The following is an 18433-nucleotide window of genomic DNA, read 5'->3' on the forward strand; positions in this document are numbered from 1 at the left end:
CCTCTGGCCAAGCGCCACCCCACTGAAGCATTCACACTACTTCTGACCCCGCTGTGCCCTCAGAGGACCATTGTGAAGAGGGCTCCAGTCATTTCGGTCTTTACTCTGACGCCAAAGTGAGAGATGTCGGTATGCATCACGACAACTGTGTGTAGAGAACCTCGAAAAGCTTGAGAGAGCTAACCCACTTTGTATCGGTTTGTAGCCTCTTTGGTGGGTGAGCGTGCAGGGGTCTGCAGTTTGCGACGGCCTTAACTTACAACCTTTAGTCTGTTTATTAATTTGCTCATCTTCTGTTTCATTTTTAATAATGATCAAATCCTTAAAATGTATGTGATGATCATTTTTCCGCCTTTTTGCTAGTTTAGCCGAGTAGATTGTTGTGAGAGCAATAAAAAATAATTGATCTACATTAAAGGTTGATTTTTAGCAACAACAAAAAATAATTTTATTTGTACTTTTGTGGAAAATACATCCATGTGTTTAATATTCATTACTGGGTGAAACTGGGATATTGTGCTTGTACATTCAAGTGTCAGTCCAACTTAGTTCCAGAGGTGTTTCTAAAAGGTGTTTCATCGAATCTGTTGTTGTGCATTGTGAGTCATCACACAGTAGCTTACAAGCTCTAACCATGCATGATGCAACCATGCAGACCTGACAGCACTGGCAAGTGAAAAAAAAATGAAAATAAAAAGAAAATTTCTTTAAAAAAACACCCCCTTTCCTCCAACACTATTTACTTGACTGGGTTTGAACATTCAAACACATTTTTAGGATGATGCAAGCAGGCGCCACAAAATATATAGCCCGATCTGGTGTGGCGGTTTATACTTATGGAACCTTTAAATCCACACGCGCACTCACACACACACATACACACCCTTTAAATATGAGCACCCCCACCCCCAACCCGCCACCGCTTTCACGCTTCGAGCCGTGCGACTGTAAAGAGTAACAATAAAGTATCTTACGACTGGAAGGCTTTTATTTGCTTTCAGTCCTTGAGCAGCAGTGGGCATGTACACAATATACACAACCACATACACACGTCGGTGTATTCGCAACAATAACCACACGGAAAAAAGGCAGGAGGCACAAAGAGTAAACTGCACCTACAACTTGAGGATTTTCAAAAATTCCTCCTTTGGGGGATGGCGGGTGGAAGATTCATCAAGAATGGCTGACCGGCTCAGTCACCCTCAAAGCTAAGACACGCAATAGCACGTTAGGCTACACAAACACACACACTAAACCAATTATAAATTCCAATATTCCCACAGGTGATCCGGGCAGCTCCTGTCAGACACACGCACATCTTGAGCCCACGGGCCAGTTCAGTAAATATCATTACGGCATCAAGGCACCATGTTATGTGTGTGCGCGTGTGAGGGCGCCTGTGTGGAACCCTTTCGCCAAACTTCATGTTTTGTTGATTGAAAGGAGGTAGAGGTAGCGTCACATTCCCCATCACATGTCTACCGCAAACTTAATGCAAGAATGATTCGGCACACACACACACGTTATGCGCACCACGTTAAAATTCAATATTGTGTTCACACTCCCGAGTCGGAGTGGGAGCGCAGTCGGCGGGAGGAGCAACAACCGTAGCTGCAAATCAATAGATTAAATTGAAACATATGAATAAAACACAGCGTGATAAATAAAAGAGGAGATGGTTTACTCTTGTTGCTACAATACTGCGCAGCCCCCCGACTCCCAAAGCAGATGGCAGGAGCAGAGGAGACTGATGACCAGAGGGACAAAGAAACAAAAAAAATGTGCTTTGGAACATTTTTTTTTTTTTAAATCAGTTCTTAGATGGATTCTTGTGTGTGTTTGTGCGATGATCTTCCATTAAGCGGGTATGTTAAAAAGGTTAATTAGCCAAATGAAACATCCATGTTATCATTAAGGAAACATTTTGTGTAATGTGACCATATAAAGCGATCGATCAGGATGAAATGTGTCTTCAAACAACCAACAGTAAAAAAAAAACAAATTTGGATTTTAGCGTGGTGATGCAATTAGAATATTTTAATAATGGCTTAAATCTGTCAGCTCGTAGAAAATACCATCAAAAATTTATCAAGCATTATTTGTCAATCATGACACTAATGAGTCATTAAAAGAACATTAGGGAAAATCCTCTCGATCCATTTACTTTTCTTAATTGGATTTATTACAATTTATTTTAAAAAATGGCTTCCTTGCTTTAGCTGCAAGGCAGCTAGTTTGCTTTTTTATGGTTTGTTTTTGCCATGCTATGGTTGCATGGCCTCATCTCAGCCATATTATTTTTCTTTTACTCTTAGTGCTTACATGATTATCAGTCGGCATCGACGTGATCCAAAGCAAGACTGTCAAGAACTGTCTGAACATACCTGTCATTGATGCTCCAGTTGAGGCAGAGGTTGAGAGAGCTGAGTTTGCGACACTTCTTCACCACCTCCATTACTGTCTCATTGTTCAGCTCTGAGATGTGCCGCAAGTCCAGCACGGTCAGGTTGCGTAGCTGAAAACATAAAAGTAGCATAAACTACGGGTTTGGTGGTGATGGTCAGTCATTTATTTATTTATTAAAAAGACAAATGTGTGACTAAGAGTAGGACTGGAGACTTAACTACTGGAGCGCTGATATAAAAAAAAAAATCATCCATTTGAAAATTGGTCATTGTGTTTCTTCTGTGATGTTAAGCATAGAGAAACCAATTAAATATAACATGATGGCTAGATGGGTGCTCCAAACACTTCCACCCTAAGCCATCAAAGCATAAGAATTAGACTCATACGACTTTGTTAGTTTTCCAATATGTGCTTCCATAACTGCTGTGAGGACTTCTGAGCCAATACTATGTATGCATACGCTCCCTTTCCTTTCATCTCCCCAATTTTAAATCGCTCCTATCTGAATACTCCCAAAGAGGTCTCAGGATTAAAAAATAAAAAAAATAAGTCAATATCTTGGCTTCCTGACACCCACCATGTGTGAAAAAAACAGACTTTGGGAAAATGAATGAAGCACATTTAACTGCACGCATGTTGGAGGGGGGTCAGAGGAGTGATATTCCAGGCGGCCTCCGGGGAGGGCGGGCGGGGGTGCTAAATGTCACGGCCGCGGCTAAAAAGAAAACAAGCTCACGTAGCGTGTTTAGATCACTGAGCACTACTGTTGGCTCCATAGGTTTGACATATAAAGCAGCAGCGTGAACGCACAGGGTTCTAAAGGTCTTCTTCACCATGAAATAAACATGAAGGAATGTTGTGATAACACGGAGACGTCTGTATGTATATGCTGAATAGATGTGAGGTAAACAAACAGCTTGTGTGTTTGCATGTGTGGACAAATAAGTGTGTATGTGACAAATAAGAAGGTCAAGCGGGTGAGCGGATGGTGTTTGATGGAAGGCCAGCGTAGGTGAATGCGGACAAGCAAACACAAAAAAATCAAAGTTTTAATGTTCCCCTGTGGCCAATGCTGAATCAAATAACAAATTATTCATGCCCAATAAGCCCGATCCATGTGTGCGTGTCATTTATATCCGATCAGATTTATCACGTGACCATTACATCTCCTCACACATGCATATTTATTAACGTGATTAAACCTTCAGGAAATCCCCCCCGAGGACAAAAATCGTATTTGCTCACCGAATTTAAAACTGCTTATGTCGGCTAAACTGAGCTCTGAATCCAGCCAATAGAGTAGATTTCATTGATGTGGCTAACCAATGGGAAATGGGGCCAACCGCAGTCGGATTGGATTGGACCGTAGTGGAGCTAGGTGGGCGAAAATAGAAAATGTATGTGTTGGTGAAAGGGAGGAGGCAGCCAAGACTGGAACTTTGTTCATCCATCTCTGCAAGTTGATGTATGAAAAAAGAACAAGCTTTCAGTAATTACTCAGAGCCACATCAGGTGACGGGACGCAAAGCCGGCGTTTGTTTTCCCATAGTTGACAGATTACATTAATTTGACTCGAAACGTTTTAACGGCTCCAATCGTATTTAATCACTTCCACTCGCGAAATAGTTCATTTTGTGTGTCACAGGAATGTACGCGCAGGGGAAGAAAAACAAACTAACGGTGAGCGAGCGTGGCGGTGAAGGGAAACAAAGCCGGTGATTTAGGTAGAAAGAAAAATCGACTTTATAAAAAATTTAAAAAAATGAGGAAAGGGGGTGAAGGTAGATTCAGAGTTTTTCTTTTTTTTTTTTTTCTACCGCCTGTGACCACGCAGACTTCATCACGTCTCCCCCGAGTTGGCAGCTACACCTGGATAATTATTCATGCCATTCATAAAAACAGCCAAACCTGCAAAATCCAGCTGCTCTGAGGCCAGCCTGGTGTCCCCACCCATGAATATACGCAGGCTGGCGCTCAAATTAATGCACGCATTGATTTTTATGAATATTCCGAGTTCGGCGCGTGGACCCACGCTCAAGTGCACAAACACAATGAAGATTCTCAGAACACAATCGCGCATTATGAACTCACGCTGCTCCAATGAATCAACCCTTCTGCCAAAAATAATTTCATCTCCAATCAGTAAATTAACAACCAATACTCCTATGTCTTAAAGGCATGATTTTAATTTAAATTTAGATTGAAAAGAACAGGGGGGGGAAATTATTATGCTGAGTACAATGTGCGCCAAAGCACTATTAAATCTGCTAAATTGGATATAAATTATGGACAATTTCTCCGTTGTTTCCGGCCCAAAAACATGCAATGGATTCACACGCAGAGACGGATGAGAAAACGTCTCATACATGAGACAACGGGTGTAGCGGCACATGTTTTTCTGAAATGAGTATTATTTAATGTGGCCCGCGTGACAGGAGGGGGTGCGCCTCCTGGCTCGGCTTCAATTAGAGGCTCTCTCAGGCAGGAAGAATGAGAGTCTGAGGTCAAACGCAACGCGCCGTTTGAAATTAAAGAAAAATAACATACGCTTTTAAAAATACACCCTCTCTTGGCTACAAGCGTGGGGAGTTCAATATTAGAGGCGGGTGATTTGACACTTTATTGCATTAAACGGTGTTATAGGGCCAAGTAGTCCACGCTCACTTACAACTCTTGCGTTATTACAGCATTTATTTACACAACCTCAAGCGTCAAGGCAGGAAGCTAGGAGACCTCATGCAGAGGATGTGATGTCATAACCGCAAGGCTACAGCGAGCGTTGCTTTTGGAACCATTAGTTTGGTTCATTCAAATTGTGATTTAATGGGGATGTTTGAGCTGTTCTTTGATAAAAGATTTTTTTTTTGGGGTATATGTTTACATGACCACAGTGGTTTAGAAGCTTTAAATCATAAAGCCTTTGAGTATTGGGGCTTATATTATAGTGTAGCAAAAAGTATATGTACATCCATTTGATACTTAGTATTCTAAATATGGCCACAAAAGATTCTATTCAAGAGCTGGCTGGTAAAACAAGCGCTTGTTGTATTTGCAGTGTTCACCAACATGATGCCTGTGAATACATCAAGATGGAGCTTATCAAAATAACTCCTGAAAAGTAAACACCATTTTGTTGCGTTATAGAAAACCTTAGAATAACTAAGAATGCGACACTCTTGGCAAAAGAAAATTAAGACGTGGGAGTTAAAGATGGGTATAAAACAATGACAATAAAAATGTTATGTTCGAAAAAAGACGTTGTGGAAGAGACGCTTTTGCTCAAAACTTTGTGCACAGCAAATGCCAGACTTAAGTTTCCGACAGTCAGTAACATCCAAAGTTCTGAAGAGGAAGTCAAAGTCACAACAAGCGCGACTGTTTTGTTGTAGCGGCGGCGGCCCGGCCGCCATTACGCATTCCGCTCAGACGCCCTCATGTGTTGCAGATGGTGTCAGGCAGGACGCGACAAAGGCCAAAGAGGTGAGATGAGTGTAGCCGTGTCACTACGTGGCTACAAGTGGGCACTCATGCATACACACTTTTGTTTTCTTCTTAACCATGTCCTGCAGAGTTCTGTGACACAAGATTAAATCACTGTTACCCACGTGATAAATTATTATTGCATATTGATCAGAGTTGCATCACCTGAATGAGTCATAGTTGGGGTATTTGTGAATTGAGCCACTGAGCAATTCTAAAAACCTAAATCTTCAGTTGACTGTCAAAAGTCAAATATAATTTGAGTGGATTTCCAACAAACTCCAATCCAATGTTCAGCATTGTGATATTAATATGAAGAGAGTGAGAGACAGAAATGCATGAACTGGAAAAGTCATATTTTTATTATATGTTTAATATCAAGCAATAAATTCTATTGTCTGGTTCGGGATGGATGGATGGATGGATGTGTGTACGTGTGTGTTTTTATCTGTCATACACCCATCTACAGTACTGTCTATCACTTATTTCCTCCGCCACAGTCCTTTTTTCTCCCTTTCAGCCACTAATCCCACATGTGCAAGTGTTGATAACAAACTCAGTCGTGAGGAAAGGCTCGAGGAGGAGATAGCGAGCACTGTTTCGTGCGGGGCTCGGCGTACACTTGTATGTGCGCTCACAAACGCGCAGACAACAAAGAGCGCTGGTTGGCAGCCAGACAGTACAGTGGCACCAGCTTGGCCAGTAACCAGACAAGAAGCAACACACCCGCCCAACCCCACTGGAGGTCAACAACCCCTTCATTGCGTCACCCCTCCGTCTGTGGATTAAAACGTCTGACAGCTAAATGAATTATTCTTCAATTACTCTTGCAACACACACACACACAAAAAAAAAAACATCATCCTCAGGCTCTTCTTTACTCATTATATATATAAATCCCCCAATCTCCTTCTTACAGGAGCAGAGAAAATTATTATTTCCATTTTCAGCGCCTCCCCCCCTTCCCCCCCGCCAACCTCTATAACCTTTCTTGCTCCAAAAGCTCCTCTTAGTCCTCAAATTGCCCCCCTCACTCCAGTCAGTTATCCCCAATTCCACCTCTGGGACAAGTATGCAATCGCTCAGACACACACACACGCACACACACATTTTATTTCATATAGCAATAGGTACAGACATGTATTTAGTTCATTCGCTTGTTTCCAGGCGGGGTTATCGGTGTAACACAGGTCACTGCGGTGATGTATTTCCAGTGCACCAATAGGGAGGGGGACGGGAGATAAGGTGTCGACAGACTACAGCAAAGCCAGACATCACTCTTCCATTGTAGGAGGGCAACTGAAGGCGAGGCGCATGTCACAGTGAAAGACCTCCAAAGCAATTACAATGAGACTTGTGGAAAATAAAAAAGTTTGGAAGTCAAACAACTTGGGAGTTCAAATTTTAAGGAACAAAATTTCACCGTGACCCGAATAGGATGAGGAGTAGAAAATGGATGGATAGATAGTAGAGTACGTAAAGTACAAGAAATGGAAGACATCTGGGTTAGAGTGTGTCAACGTGGCTTGGCATGCGTTGATTTGCCTCAATCCCTCGCTTCCCCCATGTGGTTTGTGTTTTCTTTGGCTTTTTCTTTGTTTATCCACATTCAAAAGGGAATCTGGGATGATAAGCCAAAAGAAAAAAAAATGGTAATGACAACGATAGAACTAAAAAAAGAAACCGCAAAAAAAAAAAGGTTCGCTCTACTTTTTGTGTTTACGTTAAGGTGCTTACTCAAGGAGAGCGTCTGGTATAATAACCGAGCCGAACATATCATGCGAGTTGGAAAAATGACTCGATGTGGGGGGGGTCCTGATGGCAGAAGCTTCAAGACAACAACAACAAGCAGTTATGATGACATTGACGCTAAATAGACAGCCGGAGAAATCTCTCGTTCCAAGTGCGGATGAATGGGAGAGTTGCATCATTCAATATAACGGCGGCATACAAAAGACTCAAAAGAGATCCTGAACAATAGGGAGCATCCAAAGATCCTCTGGAATCTGTATCTCTTACATTTCGAACACTACCACAGAATTTCAAAAATTGCTGTGTCGACATTCCACGTCAATGGTATTCATACAAAAGCGGGAAAAGTTCTGCAGAGGGGACAACTGTACAGAAGAAGCCCAAAAGAGTATTTAACAGTTTGATGATGGTGGACATTTGACCCCCCTTGGGCCGGATTACATCTATTTCAATTATTACTTATGGAGAAAATAAATTCAATATATTGATATTACCATTGCACCGCCACCACAAAGAATAAAACCTATAATTATGGTTCTGAAATTAAATAGCCTCCCCGTCCCACAGCAGACCGTTTTATACGCTCGAAAAGCACATCGAAAGCTGGAGGTATTGTGGTCCGGTTGTTTCACATTTAGAGAATATTTATCAAAGGTCCCAACTTTCTGTGGCGCGGAACAACAAAACCACCGAGGCAGCACGGCTGAATGGAGCTACAAGGCCCCAAATTAAGACCAGAAAAATCCCAGTTGTGCACATCAGAGAGACGACACAAAGCTATCGCAGCCTCAAAATATATGTCGTTTCATCTCTGACACATTCTTCAACAGCCTCGTCATTTGTTATGTCCCAGGGCGGCTCTCATTCGCCCAGACATTAAGACTTTTTCACAGGAGGGGGGGAAAAAAACAAGTATAAGTCCCACATTGTCTTGGGGCAATGATAGGTTGATGTATGAGGAGGCAGAGGGGAAGTCATCTCAGAGCGACGGGAGGAACGCTCGCCGCCACCAAGAGCGGGCAGCTCTCCTGACATCAACTCTCCAATAGAGTCGACCTTGGACTTAATCACTGGCAGAAGAAAAGAGCCGCGCTTGACAGGAAGATGGAGAGACACTGAGGGACTGTTTGTGAGCGTAACAAACACAGCACATATGCAAGAGGGAGGCAATGTCTTAAGACTGATTGATGGAAAAGCTCACAAACGAAAAGACGGTTAACGGAAACAAGGTGATTTCAATACTTTTCAATCAGGAGAATGCGAGTTAGAAGAGGCGTGCTAGCGTAAGCGGGCCACACACATAACAGGGTCTAATTTGAGGTTTTTGGAGTTTGAGTTCAGCCAATCCACAGACAATCAAAGCCAAATACGAAATTTGTTGCGTTCAGAAGTACTTTCACAGTAATGTATCACGTCTTTTCTACAGACAACTTTGTTTGGGACTTTGAAAGAGTGTCACGATGGGATAGAATCATCGAAAAAACAACAAAAAATTCCCATTTTACAGTACATGCTCAAAATAGCAGCTAGCTTTTGATAAGTGCATGTTTATAATTGTCAAAGGCACCGCTTCAGCATCTACATATTGCTGTAATAATAATCTTCAACTAACAAAATGGCAACTTCTTGAATCTTGAATCTTGAATCTTGAACTTAAGTGAAATGGTGTAAAACTTCTCCCAGACTGAAGAGCTCAATTGTTTTTCTTGTTGAAACCAACTAGACAATAGCTTAGCAAGCAGATCCGTGCTACAGATATCGAGTTTTGCCGCACAGTCGCAGGGGAGCCGCACAGCCCGCGTGGAATTAACCACGGCCGAACCATTAAAGGATCATAAATGCCAAGTCTTTATAGTTACTCGGCACACCATCGGCATTAGCGCCGTGGGAGGCCCGTTGCGAGAATCAGATCGCGTGATTAGGAGAATACCGTTTCCAATTGATTTCCTCGTCCCCTCATTTGTGTGAAGTCGGTTTAAAAAAAGAATATCAATCTGATATGAGGGTGCCATAAATGAGAACTTCATAAAATATAATGGATTTTGTCCAGTTCTCTTTTGCGCTAACAGGGTGGCGAGTAAGGGGAATGGGTAGCTTATCAAAGAGACAGCGTGCAATTGAGGAGGCAAATAAGAGGGAGGGAAGGTAATAATTGAGCAAGGGGGGAGGGGGAGGGCAGCCTTGCGCTCGCATGGATAGTCTACGGAGTCATCAGGAAATGCAACGATTCCTTATGCGGGAATACGATTTTCAATCGACAATGGGAGGGGCCAAGTGGGAATAAATGAGGCGGAATCACCTGCTAAGGAGAAGATTACCGAGAGAGTCAGTAAAAAGAGCAAACAAGCAATATGGGAAGCCTTGAAACACAAAAAATAGCAGTGGAAATAACAAAAATAAGACCCTGAGAGGAGCTTCGATGTGATCCATGGCAACGACAACAGATTCTCTTAGGTGCGTTGTTTCTAAATCCTCAGGTTCATTCGAGTGCAAGCTTTCCAGCAGGAATTGGTGCAGAGTTGTAATCCATGCTGTCTTAGCTTTGGCTGAACAAGTCTGACATTGTTCCTTTACAGTTGGCAAGACAATTTGGAGGCATTCACTCCACTGGCGTTTGCATCGCTGCCGTATCTTTTCGCCTTTGAATCTTTACAATGATATTGGCAGTTTCCAGGTCTTCCGAGAGAGATCTTGCCGTAGTCTTCCAGGATTTCAGTCCTTTGCATGTTTGTGGTCAACTTGTAAATGTAGCAAGGAGACTCTGTGGCTGTTAATATTTTTCAGATCGTTTCTTCTGACGGCGGTGTGTGAATTCAGCCCCCACTTGAATATTTGGATAAAAATCCATCGTGTGATTTAATAATGCGGTCATCACATCTCAAAAGTTGAGAGTATAATTGAAATAAACAATCGATAACCAATCAGCAACTAACTTTGGAAAAAAAATCTAGAAATCAAGATTATGCACAGCTAAAACTCTCCACGGGTTAACATGGTAATAAATAATAATGAAGTAAGCCAGACCGTGCATGTTCGCCTTCACCTCGCTGTTATGATTGGCTGGCTTCATTACGGTCTGTCTACAACACCATGGCCAAGGTCACCAGAGGCCACTGAGATGATAGGGAGGCCAAAACCATAAGTGCAAATTAATCTGCTGTTTAATCTAATAATGTAGGGCGGTATCGGCTGTCTCAGTCCTATTAACACAACAGTAATTGCATTTGAGAGGGAACGGCCGCCCAAGCCCCACGTGGGTGCGTTCACACTCGTGCGTGAGCCCGAGTTCATCAGAAATAAATCGAATTGTATTACAAGGGCACATATGTGGATGTACAATACACATCGGTCCCGAAGAGCGACTGTGCATTCTAGATGGATTGTTATGACAAAAGTGCTGAATGCCATCTGAGGATTCGCCTTTGTGTGTCCATGTTTATATGGCGCCGAGCTTCTTTAACCACGGGGCCCCGACTCATTAGGATGCTAATATACAAACAGCGGGGTGCACTTAGACAAGTGGCATATTATTGGGATTCATCTCATTAGGCTTTCATGAGATTTAAAAGGGAACACATAACTTGAAGTCGGAGATACAAGACACAGTCGGGTTCTGGGATTCTTTTTAAAAAGTACAATTTACCACTTGGAGACACTGCACGGCCTGCAGGCGCTAGGATTAAACCCGAATCAAACATCCACGCACAAAGAAAATGGAGTCACATTTGTAAGATACAGCTCTTACAGGATTAATTTACTGTTTTGACAAATTTAAGAAAAATAATTAAAATTAAAACAATTAAAATAAAAAAGGTAAAAATCTATTTTGTCACTCAGTGCTACATTATTATTATATTTTTTTGTCTATAAAGTAGATTTAGAACTAACTTTACTAAATTCACCATCTCACCTCGTTGTTTAAACGAAGAACCTTGAATGACTTTGGGGTAGTTAAGGTCGCAATGTTCGTGTTGAAACACTTCGAGCTGTCTCATCTTAGTTCTGTTTATTTTAGATTTTTGCACATCTAGGAATGAAATACAGCTAATCTTTGAATATTGATCTTTGAAAAACGCCATTCACCATCATGGTCCAGGTATGACCAAAGCTGTATGACACTTACAGCGGTGAGATGGATGACTCCTTGAGATGTCACGGGGCATCCCATGAAGCCGACAAACTGCAGCTCTGGGCAATGCTCGGCAACCGCTCGCATGGACTGGTCAGTGACCTGCAGGAGACAAGAGGAGATGAAATTTAGTTGACTCAAGTTACAATTTGTTTTGTCGCGGCGGTGAAACACAAATGAGCATTACAGCGGGGAGGGTACAATCATCTTGTAAACAAGTATTGTGGAGAAATTCTACAAGCAAGTGGGTGCAGACAGCTGTTGTCAAATTCATGACTAAATGTCAGCTCCATCTGCGCTGCATTCTGGATTGTTTTATGCTTGATGAGCAGCTGAAGTGAGGAGGAGGAGGAGGAAAGAGGCTAATAGGCAAAACGAGACTCGTCTGCCAAGCGGCATCGACTTATGATGGATGGACCACTCCCCTTCATTCACCCGGCCGTCCACGAGCAGCCTCAGAATGGATCGGCTGGGATCAATGGGGAAGCGAAACATTTCCACCACCTTATATTGTGCTCATCAATACAGGTATTGATACTGTAGCAACGTTCACTCTCAGAAACACCCGAGAAAGATGTGGGAGATTGTCCTCTCCGTGCTTCTCAAAGTCTTCTCATCAATCACCACAAGCAAATAAGATGAGAAGAAATGAGAGCGGATCGACTTTTTAGGCTGATTAATTGACGACGGAACACTGAAGGACTTTAGATGGCAAAAAAAAAAAGCTTTTTTAATCACGTCTAGGTAAATTATTTTTTGGAGGTCCCCAAGAAACTCTAGAACAGCTTAGTGTACTTAAATATGAATAAAACAAAACATAATCCCTTGTCATGAATCTAAAATAAAACAAATAAAATTAACCACACAATTAAATCTTGCAAATTTCAAATGACAAACACTTTGGCTCCGGGACTCACAACAACAAAGACAGAGTCCATTTCTTTTTTGCCGAAGTCACTTATGTGGGTGAAAACACCTCCTGGAGCACCACTCAAGCTTTACGGAGAATTTCTCGAGCTTAACGGTATGGAGCCAACTTGGTTGAAAAGGTTTGAAATGGCTCATAATAGAATGTGACCGCAAGGTCTAGCAGACTAGATGTAGCACCGCACCACCAATTACATTATGTCCAAAAGAATTGAGTTCTTATTTGCTACTCCACAAAATAAACCTGCTCCTCATACTCGACTATTTTTTTTCTATCAATTGGAGAGATGTTGAAATATGCTTTGAGTTTGTGTTTTACGCCAGAGGTATTTTGCTTTTTTAGTACAGTGGAACCTCTTGAGTATAGTCAATAGTGCTGGCCATCTTTCAGGTTGCAACTTGAAATAATCTGATCCAAGGTCGACCTTGAGTGTTGTCAGCCTTCATAAGAGCTTTAGAAGCAGGACAGGCGACATGTGGTGTCTTAATTAACAGAGCCATTGGAAGAAAAATCAAATAAATGTAATACTTTGATGGAATCTGGATTTAGCAACATGCCCTGAGGCCTTATGTGAGTGAGATGTTTCGTGACTCATGCACTGAAATTTGTTTGAATTCAAAAGTGCATTGTTTTCCAAATTTAATTTATAAGACTTCAAGGGTGTTCAATCCCCACTATAGAAATGTGTAAATCAGCTCAATTCTCACTTTAATTTTTTTTAAATAGACTTTTTGTGGTAATGAACACAAATTGTCTTGCAGATTAACTCGCAATTATAATTTCAATTAAAAAAAAGACTTTCTCTGGGTGTGTGCAAAACATTTAAAAAATTAACAGCCCTTGATCATTTCAACTAAGAAAAAGCAGTTGAGTGAACTCCACAGATTCATAAAATGGCGGCAAAGTTGTGAGGATGGACATTTCTTCCAGTGCTTACATCACGTGGCTAAATAAATCAACCCCCCAGAGGAGAACGCTTCATCCCGGACGGCGGTGTTCGTAACAGTTGACTGTACTTGACAACCTTGTACTGATGAAATCGATAAGATGGAGCCACTTAAAAATTCTCCACCTCAGATTTGGACCCGCCGATCTGGCTCTCGCTCCAGTCAGAAGTGATTATCTGAAGGGGAGTCGGTGCTCCCAACTGGAAAACCTGATGCATACGGAACATGATCTTGCAGGGCCAGGTAGAGACAAGTGTGTGGATGCAACTCCAAAAGAGAAAAAAAAAAAGCTGAGCTCCACAAGCATGAACAAAAAAAACTAGCAGCAATGAAAAAGTCAAGCGCTTCAATAAAAAAATGCAGACTCTCAACTCCAAGGCTGTATCTGTGTAGCGAGTCTCATTTGCCAAAGAAAGAATATTACACCGCTACAATTATTTTCAGCAAGCGAGAAAGTACGGGGGAAAAAAATAAAGAGCAGCGCACAACAGGCCAGGTGGGCATGTACCGTATCAAATTAAGACTTGTACCCGTGTGGATCCATCAATGTGGATTACTCGGTAAAATTCTGAATCTAAAAAAAAACAAAAAAACATGCTCCTCTTCAGCCATGAAAGGACTTTGATTTAAAAACATAAATATAGCGATGGCAAGCATTTGTTTAGAAGCCTTGTGGCCCGCCAAGAGAGGCCTTCAAACCTTTCAGCCTTCCACTATCTGATTTAATACTCTCCTAGTGAAGCAAGAAAAGCAGACTGCAATTGCACAACGCTGCAATCATAAAGATGGCTTTTGTGTGGGTCTTGTTGCAAGGTAATTGTTGAGAGTGCTGTGGTTGCCCAAAAAAAAAAACAAAAAAAACAGGTAATGTTGCGTGTGAGAGTGTGTTTCATGTTCTTGCCTACGCTAATGCTGGGGAAGCACCCAGGGGCCACATCTACTCCAATATGGACATCGATATGGTCCATCATACGACTCATTTGACTCCATCAGACCAGAGTGGTGTTTGTCTTTTTTTTTTTTTTTTTTTTTTGTCCAATGCGCCGTTATTTCCTGCCTGATGCACCTCTCATTTAGCATTTAGCTGTTCTGGACCAATAGAAACAAAGCATCAGTGATTAAGAACACGAGCATGTAGAGTAGAGCCTTAAAACGATGTCAAATACGAATTAAAAAGTCATACTTTCCATTTATCAAGCTCGTCTACATTGCCAAAAGAACTCACGGTCAGTGTTGCGCTATTAAGTGTTTCCTGCGTGTGTTTGACAATGAATGCTTTCGACTTCCCAAATTACCATTCAGAGAGATTTTGGGACAAAAGAAAACATCATTAGAAAGACATATTTTTGGCAAGTCATGTGACTTACACAAAATGCTTTAATGAATAAAATTGCCATCTGGTATAACTCCATTTTAGGACTGACAAAAGTTAAGCATTTATAAATGCTTGAAAGTCAGTTTGATTCAGGAGACTGTTGGACTTTGAAAGTTTCCTTTTATCGTAATAAAAAGAAAATGGCCAGTACGTGTTTTAAGTAACATATAACTGACACTGGGCCGAAAATCCCAATGCCAAAATTTGACAAATTGCATTATTTTCCCCAAAAATCAGTTCTATTGATTATCCCACACAATATTATTTTTAAAATAATTTGGCCATTCAAAAGTGTTGAAAACGGCTTTAAAAATGGCTTATAAATAATGTTTTGATTTTATTTTTGTTCTTCTATCAGCAAAGTCTTGAGATTCCAGGGGTCCACTGCATAGTTAATATTCCTTGGCATGTATTTACCCAAGATTTAAAGATTAAAATTGGAAAAAAAAAATCATGTCTAGACTTACAAAACAATCAGTAATGCAAGCTAGCGTTCCAAAAACGATTAATTACGAGTAAATGATATCTTAATCTTTAAGTGACATGACTGAGGTTAGATAAATAAAAGCTTCCAAACACTGGGGAAAAAAAAAAACATTTGTACTATATGTATTTCAATGGCGATGTGCCTTTCGAACAACTTTAGATGTGTGTGGTTCTATTGTTGCTCCCTGAAGTACAATTCCACACAAAATAAAAGCATCAGAGCAGTCTCAATCCAAAAACCCCTCGAGATGAAAATTCTGCAACTCAATCAGAGGCCGCTGAATATAACGACGTCTTGATGAAAGCACTTTGTTACGAAAACGCTCTTGTACAATTTTACACATTTCCAATATGATGCGAAAACATGGACACCGCATGCATGCCCGCGAGGTGCAAATTGGAGTGGGGTGATTTTCATCAAAGTTGGGTTCTTTTCCAAGGTAATCATTTCCCTCACAAATACTCTCTTGGGGGTGATCCTGCAGTGGTCTCATCACGGCCTTGGAGAGGGAACACACACTTAAAGACCCATGCTTGATCTCTCTCACACACACACACACACACACATACATAGACAAAACATTGTCTACTTTTAAAGGCCTGTGTTGGGCTGTATAGATTTGAAGGAGTGGTGATCTTGCAAAAAATCTAAATGCATACTTATTATGTTCTGTAATATCCGCTGCCTGGAGACAAAGGCAACACGGAAAGTCGTTAAGTTTTACTACAGCGAGGGAGAGTCTCTTTACTGTGCTTCCTCTGTGCTGATGAGCTGTTGTGCACTAAGTACAAGGTTTGCCTGGGTATCGATCAGAGAAGCGAGATGAGAAGGTCTAACACACACACACACACACACAGATTGCATACGTTTCACTGAGTCCGGACAGATTACAGAGGCAAGCGAGATAAACAAGAAGAAATTTTCAATCTTTTCCGATTACTATAATGAAGCTTGTGATCTTGGGCGTATTTGTTTAGCGGCTTTAGCCCGGCAAATCCTGTCTGGATCCGGACGTGACAGGCAGGGCGGTAGGACGGGCCGCCAAAAACGACTGGTGTGCACAGAGGCAGGCGCATGAATATGAAAGCGGTCTGATCTTATTAAAGGCCTGATGGGATGGAGGCGGAGGCAGGGGGATGTGAGAGCTCTGAATCACCACTTTCTAATCAATCAATCTAATTAAGCAAGCTTTATGAACGCGGCGGCAAGCCGAGAAAGGATCTGCCGACACACAGATTAATAATGATTACTGAATAGCCAGCAACACATTCTATTAAGCATCCATCTTCATGCCTGTCTGAATGCATTGCAGAAGAACTCAACTCAGGGCCGTTTGCGGGGCATTGGCAGAATTAGTCTTCAATGAAAATAATGTTTTTATTATTGCTGGGTGTTTTTTTTTCGAGCATAATGTTAGGAGCTAACTCTTGTTACTGCACTGTGCATTGTATACAGTCGTACATTTTTTTTTTGTATGGATGAAAGCAGCTCTCCTTGCCCATTTGTGAGGGCATTACATCACATTAATGGCTCAATTTTTTTGGAAGTATTTGAAGCTCACTAGTAACTCAAAATTTCATAACACAAAAAGCTAATAAATTAAGTGAGCAGTGGGGAACGCTCATAAATCAAGGTAGCACTTAAATAAATTCGGCTATATCAAGATTGTAGAATCAGATTTTCCGCGATAGACACCAACACAAAGTCCCCTTCAAGGACACTAACAGTAACGAGCCCACATTGCCTATGACAATATTTTTTATTTGTTTTATATCATATATCTAAACCGGACCAAAACACTCATTTGCCAATTTACTAGATCAGGTGCATCAATAAACGTAATCCTTTACAATACTAATGACCAGCAATAAACTCCGCTTCCATGACTCTGACAATTTAAATAAATTTTTACTGACACTCTTTGGGAGAGATTTATGTTAATTCATCCGCCAGATGCTTTTACTCGTGATGCAGGTGAGCTAGGTCACACTATCGATTTTGTTCTTCCCATTTAGAGTTTATGACAAAGGGTTGACAAGATATAAAAAATAAAACTCAAGTGAGGCCCGGCAGTTTTTACAGCCTCTAATATGAACATAAAAAAAATTAACTGGAACCTACTTTCAAATGGTTTTGGAAATATCGTATGTATATGCAGAACGTATGTTCATTATTTTTGGGTTACCTGAACTGCTGAAATTCAGCATTAATGTGCTTTGAGTGTATCTTTTCCATTCATCTACAAACCCGAGCATGGTGAATACCAGCTAGAATTCAAACGCAGAAGTAACCTAGGTGAAGAACTGCCGCAGTCCCCACCGAGCATCCGACCCACCACTGCACAGCACCGCACTCCAACTCACAGCATGACAAAAAAAAAAGTCCATAAACTTTGTAGAAAAGCACTATGTATGCTTTTCAAAAATCGAAGGAACAACTGTGAAAGATGACCGTGTTTGAAAAATGAAACTCCCAGGATCAATAGATCTACTTTTCTCCTGCTGTGACCATGCCAGACCCATTTTGGATAGAAGGGATAAAAGATCCATAAAAAGATTGCAATATCATTTCACATATCTTCCAAAGCGTTTCTGGTCCGACTTGGTACAAAAGATACCCCGGCGGAACAATGACGCTTTTTCAAGGGAAATCTATGCGTCATTTCCACATGCACGTCAATGCCACGTTCCCCACGCACTTGTCAAGCATCTCGTCTCGTTTCATCGACGTCGTCTGCCTTGATGACGCCAGGACGACTAGAATCTGCACGGGTGATCGCCTGACTGATTGATCGCCTCGCTCGTCTGCATACGCCGCTCTCAACTGAAAATTACCTGTCATTTATTCAATCGCTAAAGCTCTCGCTTCCCTCAAGAGCTTCACGCACTTGTGTAAACGTGCCATTATGGGATGCAGGTGCTCTGGCTTC

At 41.5% G+C, this 18433-nt stretch overlaps 1 protein-coding gene across 1 annotated transcript in view; it reads right to left on the bottom strand.

Moving 5' to 3' along the window:
• Positions 1-18433, bottom strand: part of fbxl17 (F-box and leucine-rich repeat protein 17) — a 147572-nt gene that overhangs the window by 87348 nt on the left and 41791 nt on the right. The window contains exons 7-8 of the mRNA XM_049763597.2: positions 11762-11869; positions 2385-2515 (exon numbers count right to left, since the gene is read on the bottom strand). Coding sequence (XP_049619554.1) covers positions 2385-2515; positions 11762-11869 — 239 coding nt within the window. The remainder of the gene's footprint in view (positions 1-2384; positions 2516-11761; positions 11870-18433) is intronic.

The sequence above is a fragment of the Syngnathus scovelli genome, chromosome 3, assembly GCF_024217435.2.
Source record: "Syngnathus scovelli strain Florida chromosome 3, RoL_Ssco_1.2, whole genome shotgun sequence".
In the NCBI taxonomy this organism is placed as follows: Eukaryota; Metazoa; Chordata; class Actinopteri; order Syngnathiformes; family Syngnathidae; genus Syngnathus; species Syngnathus scovelli.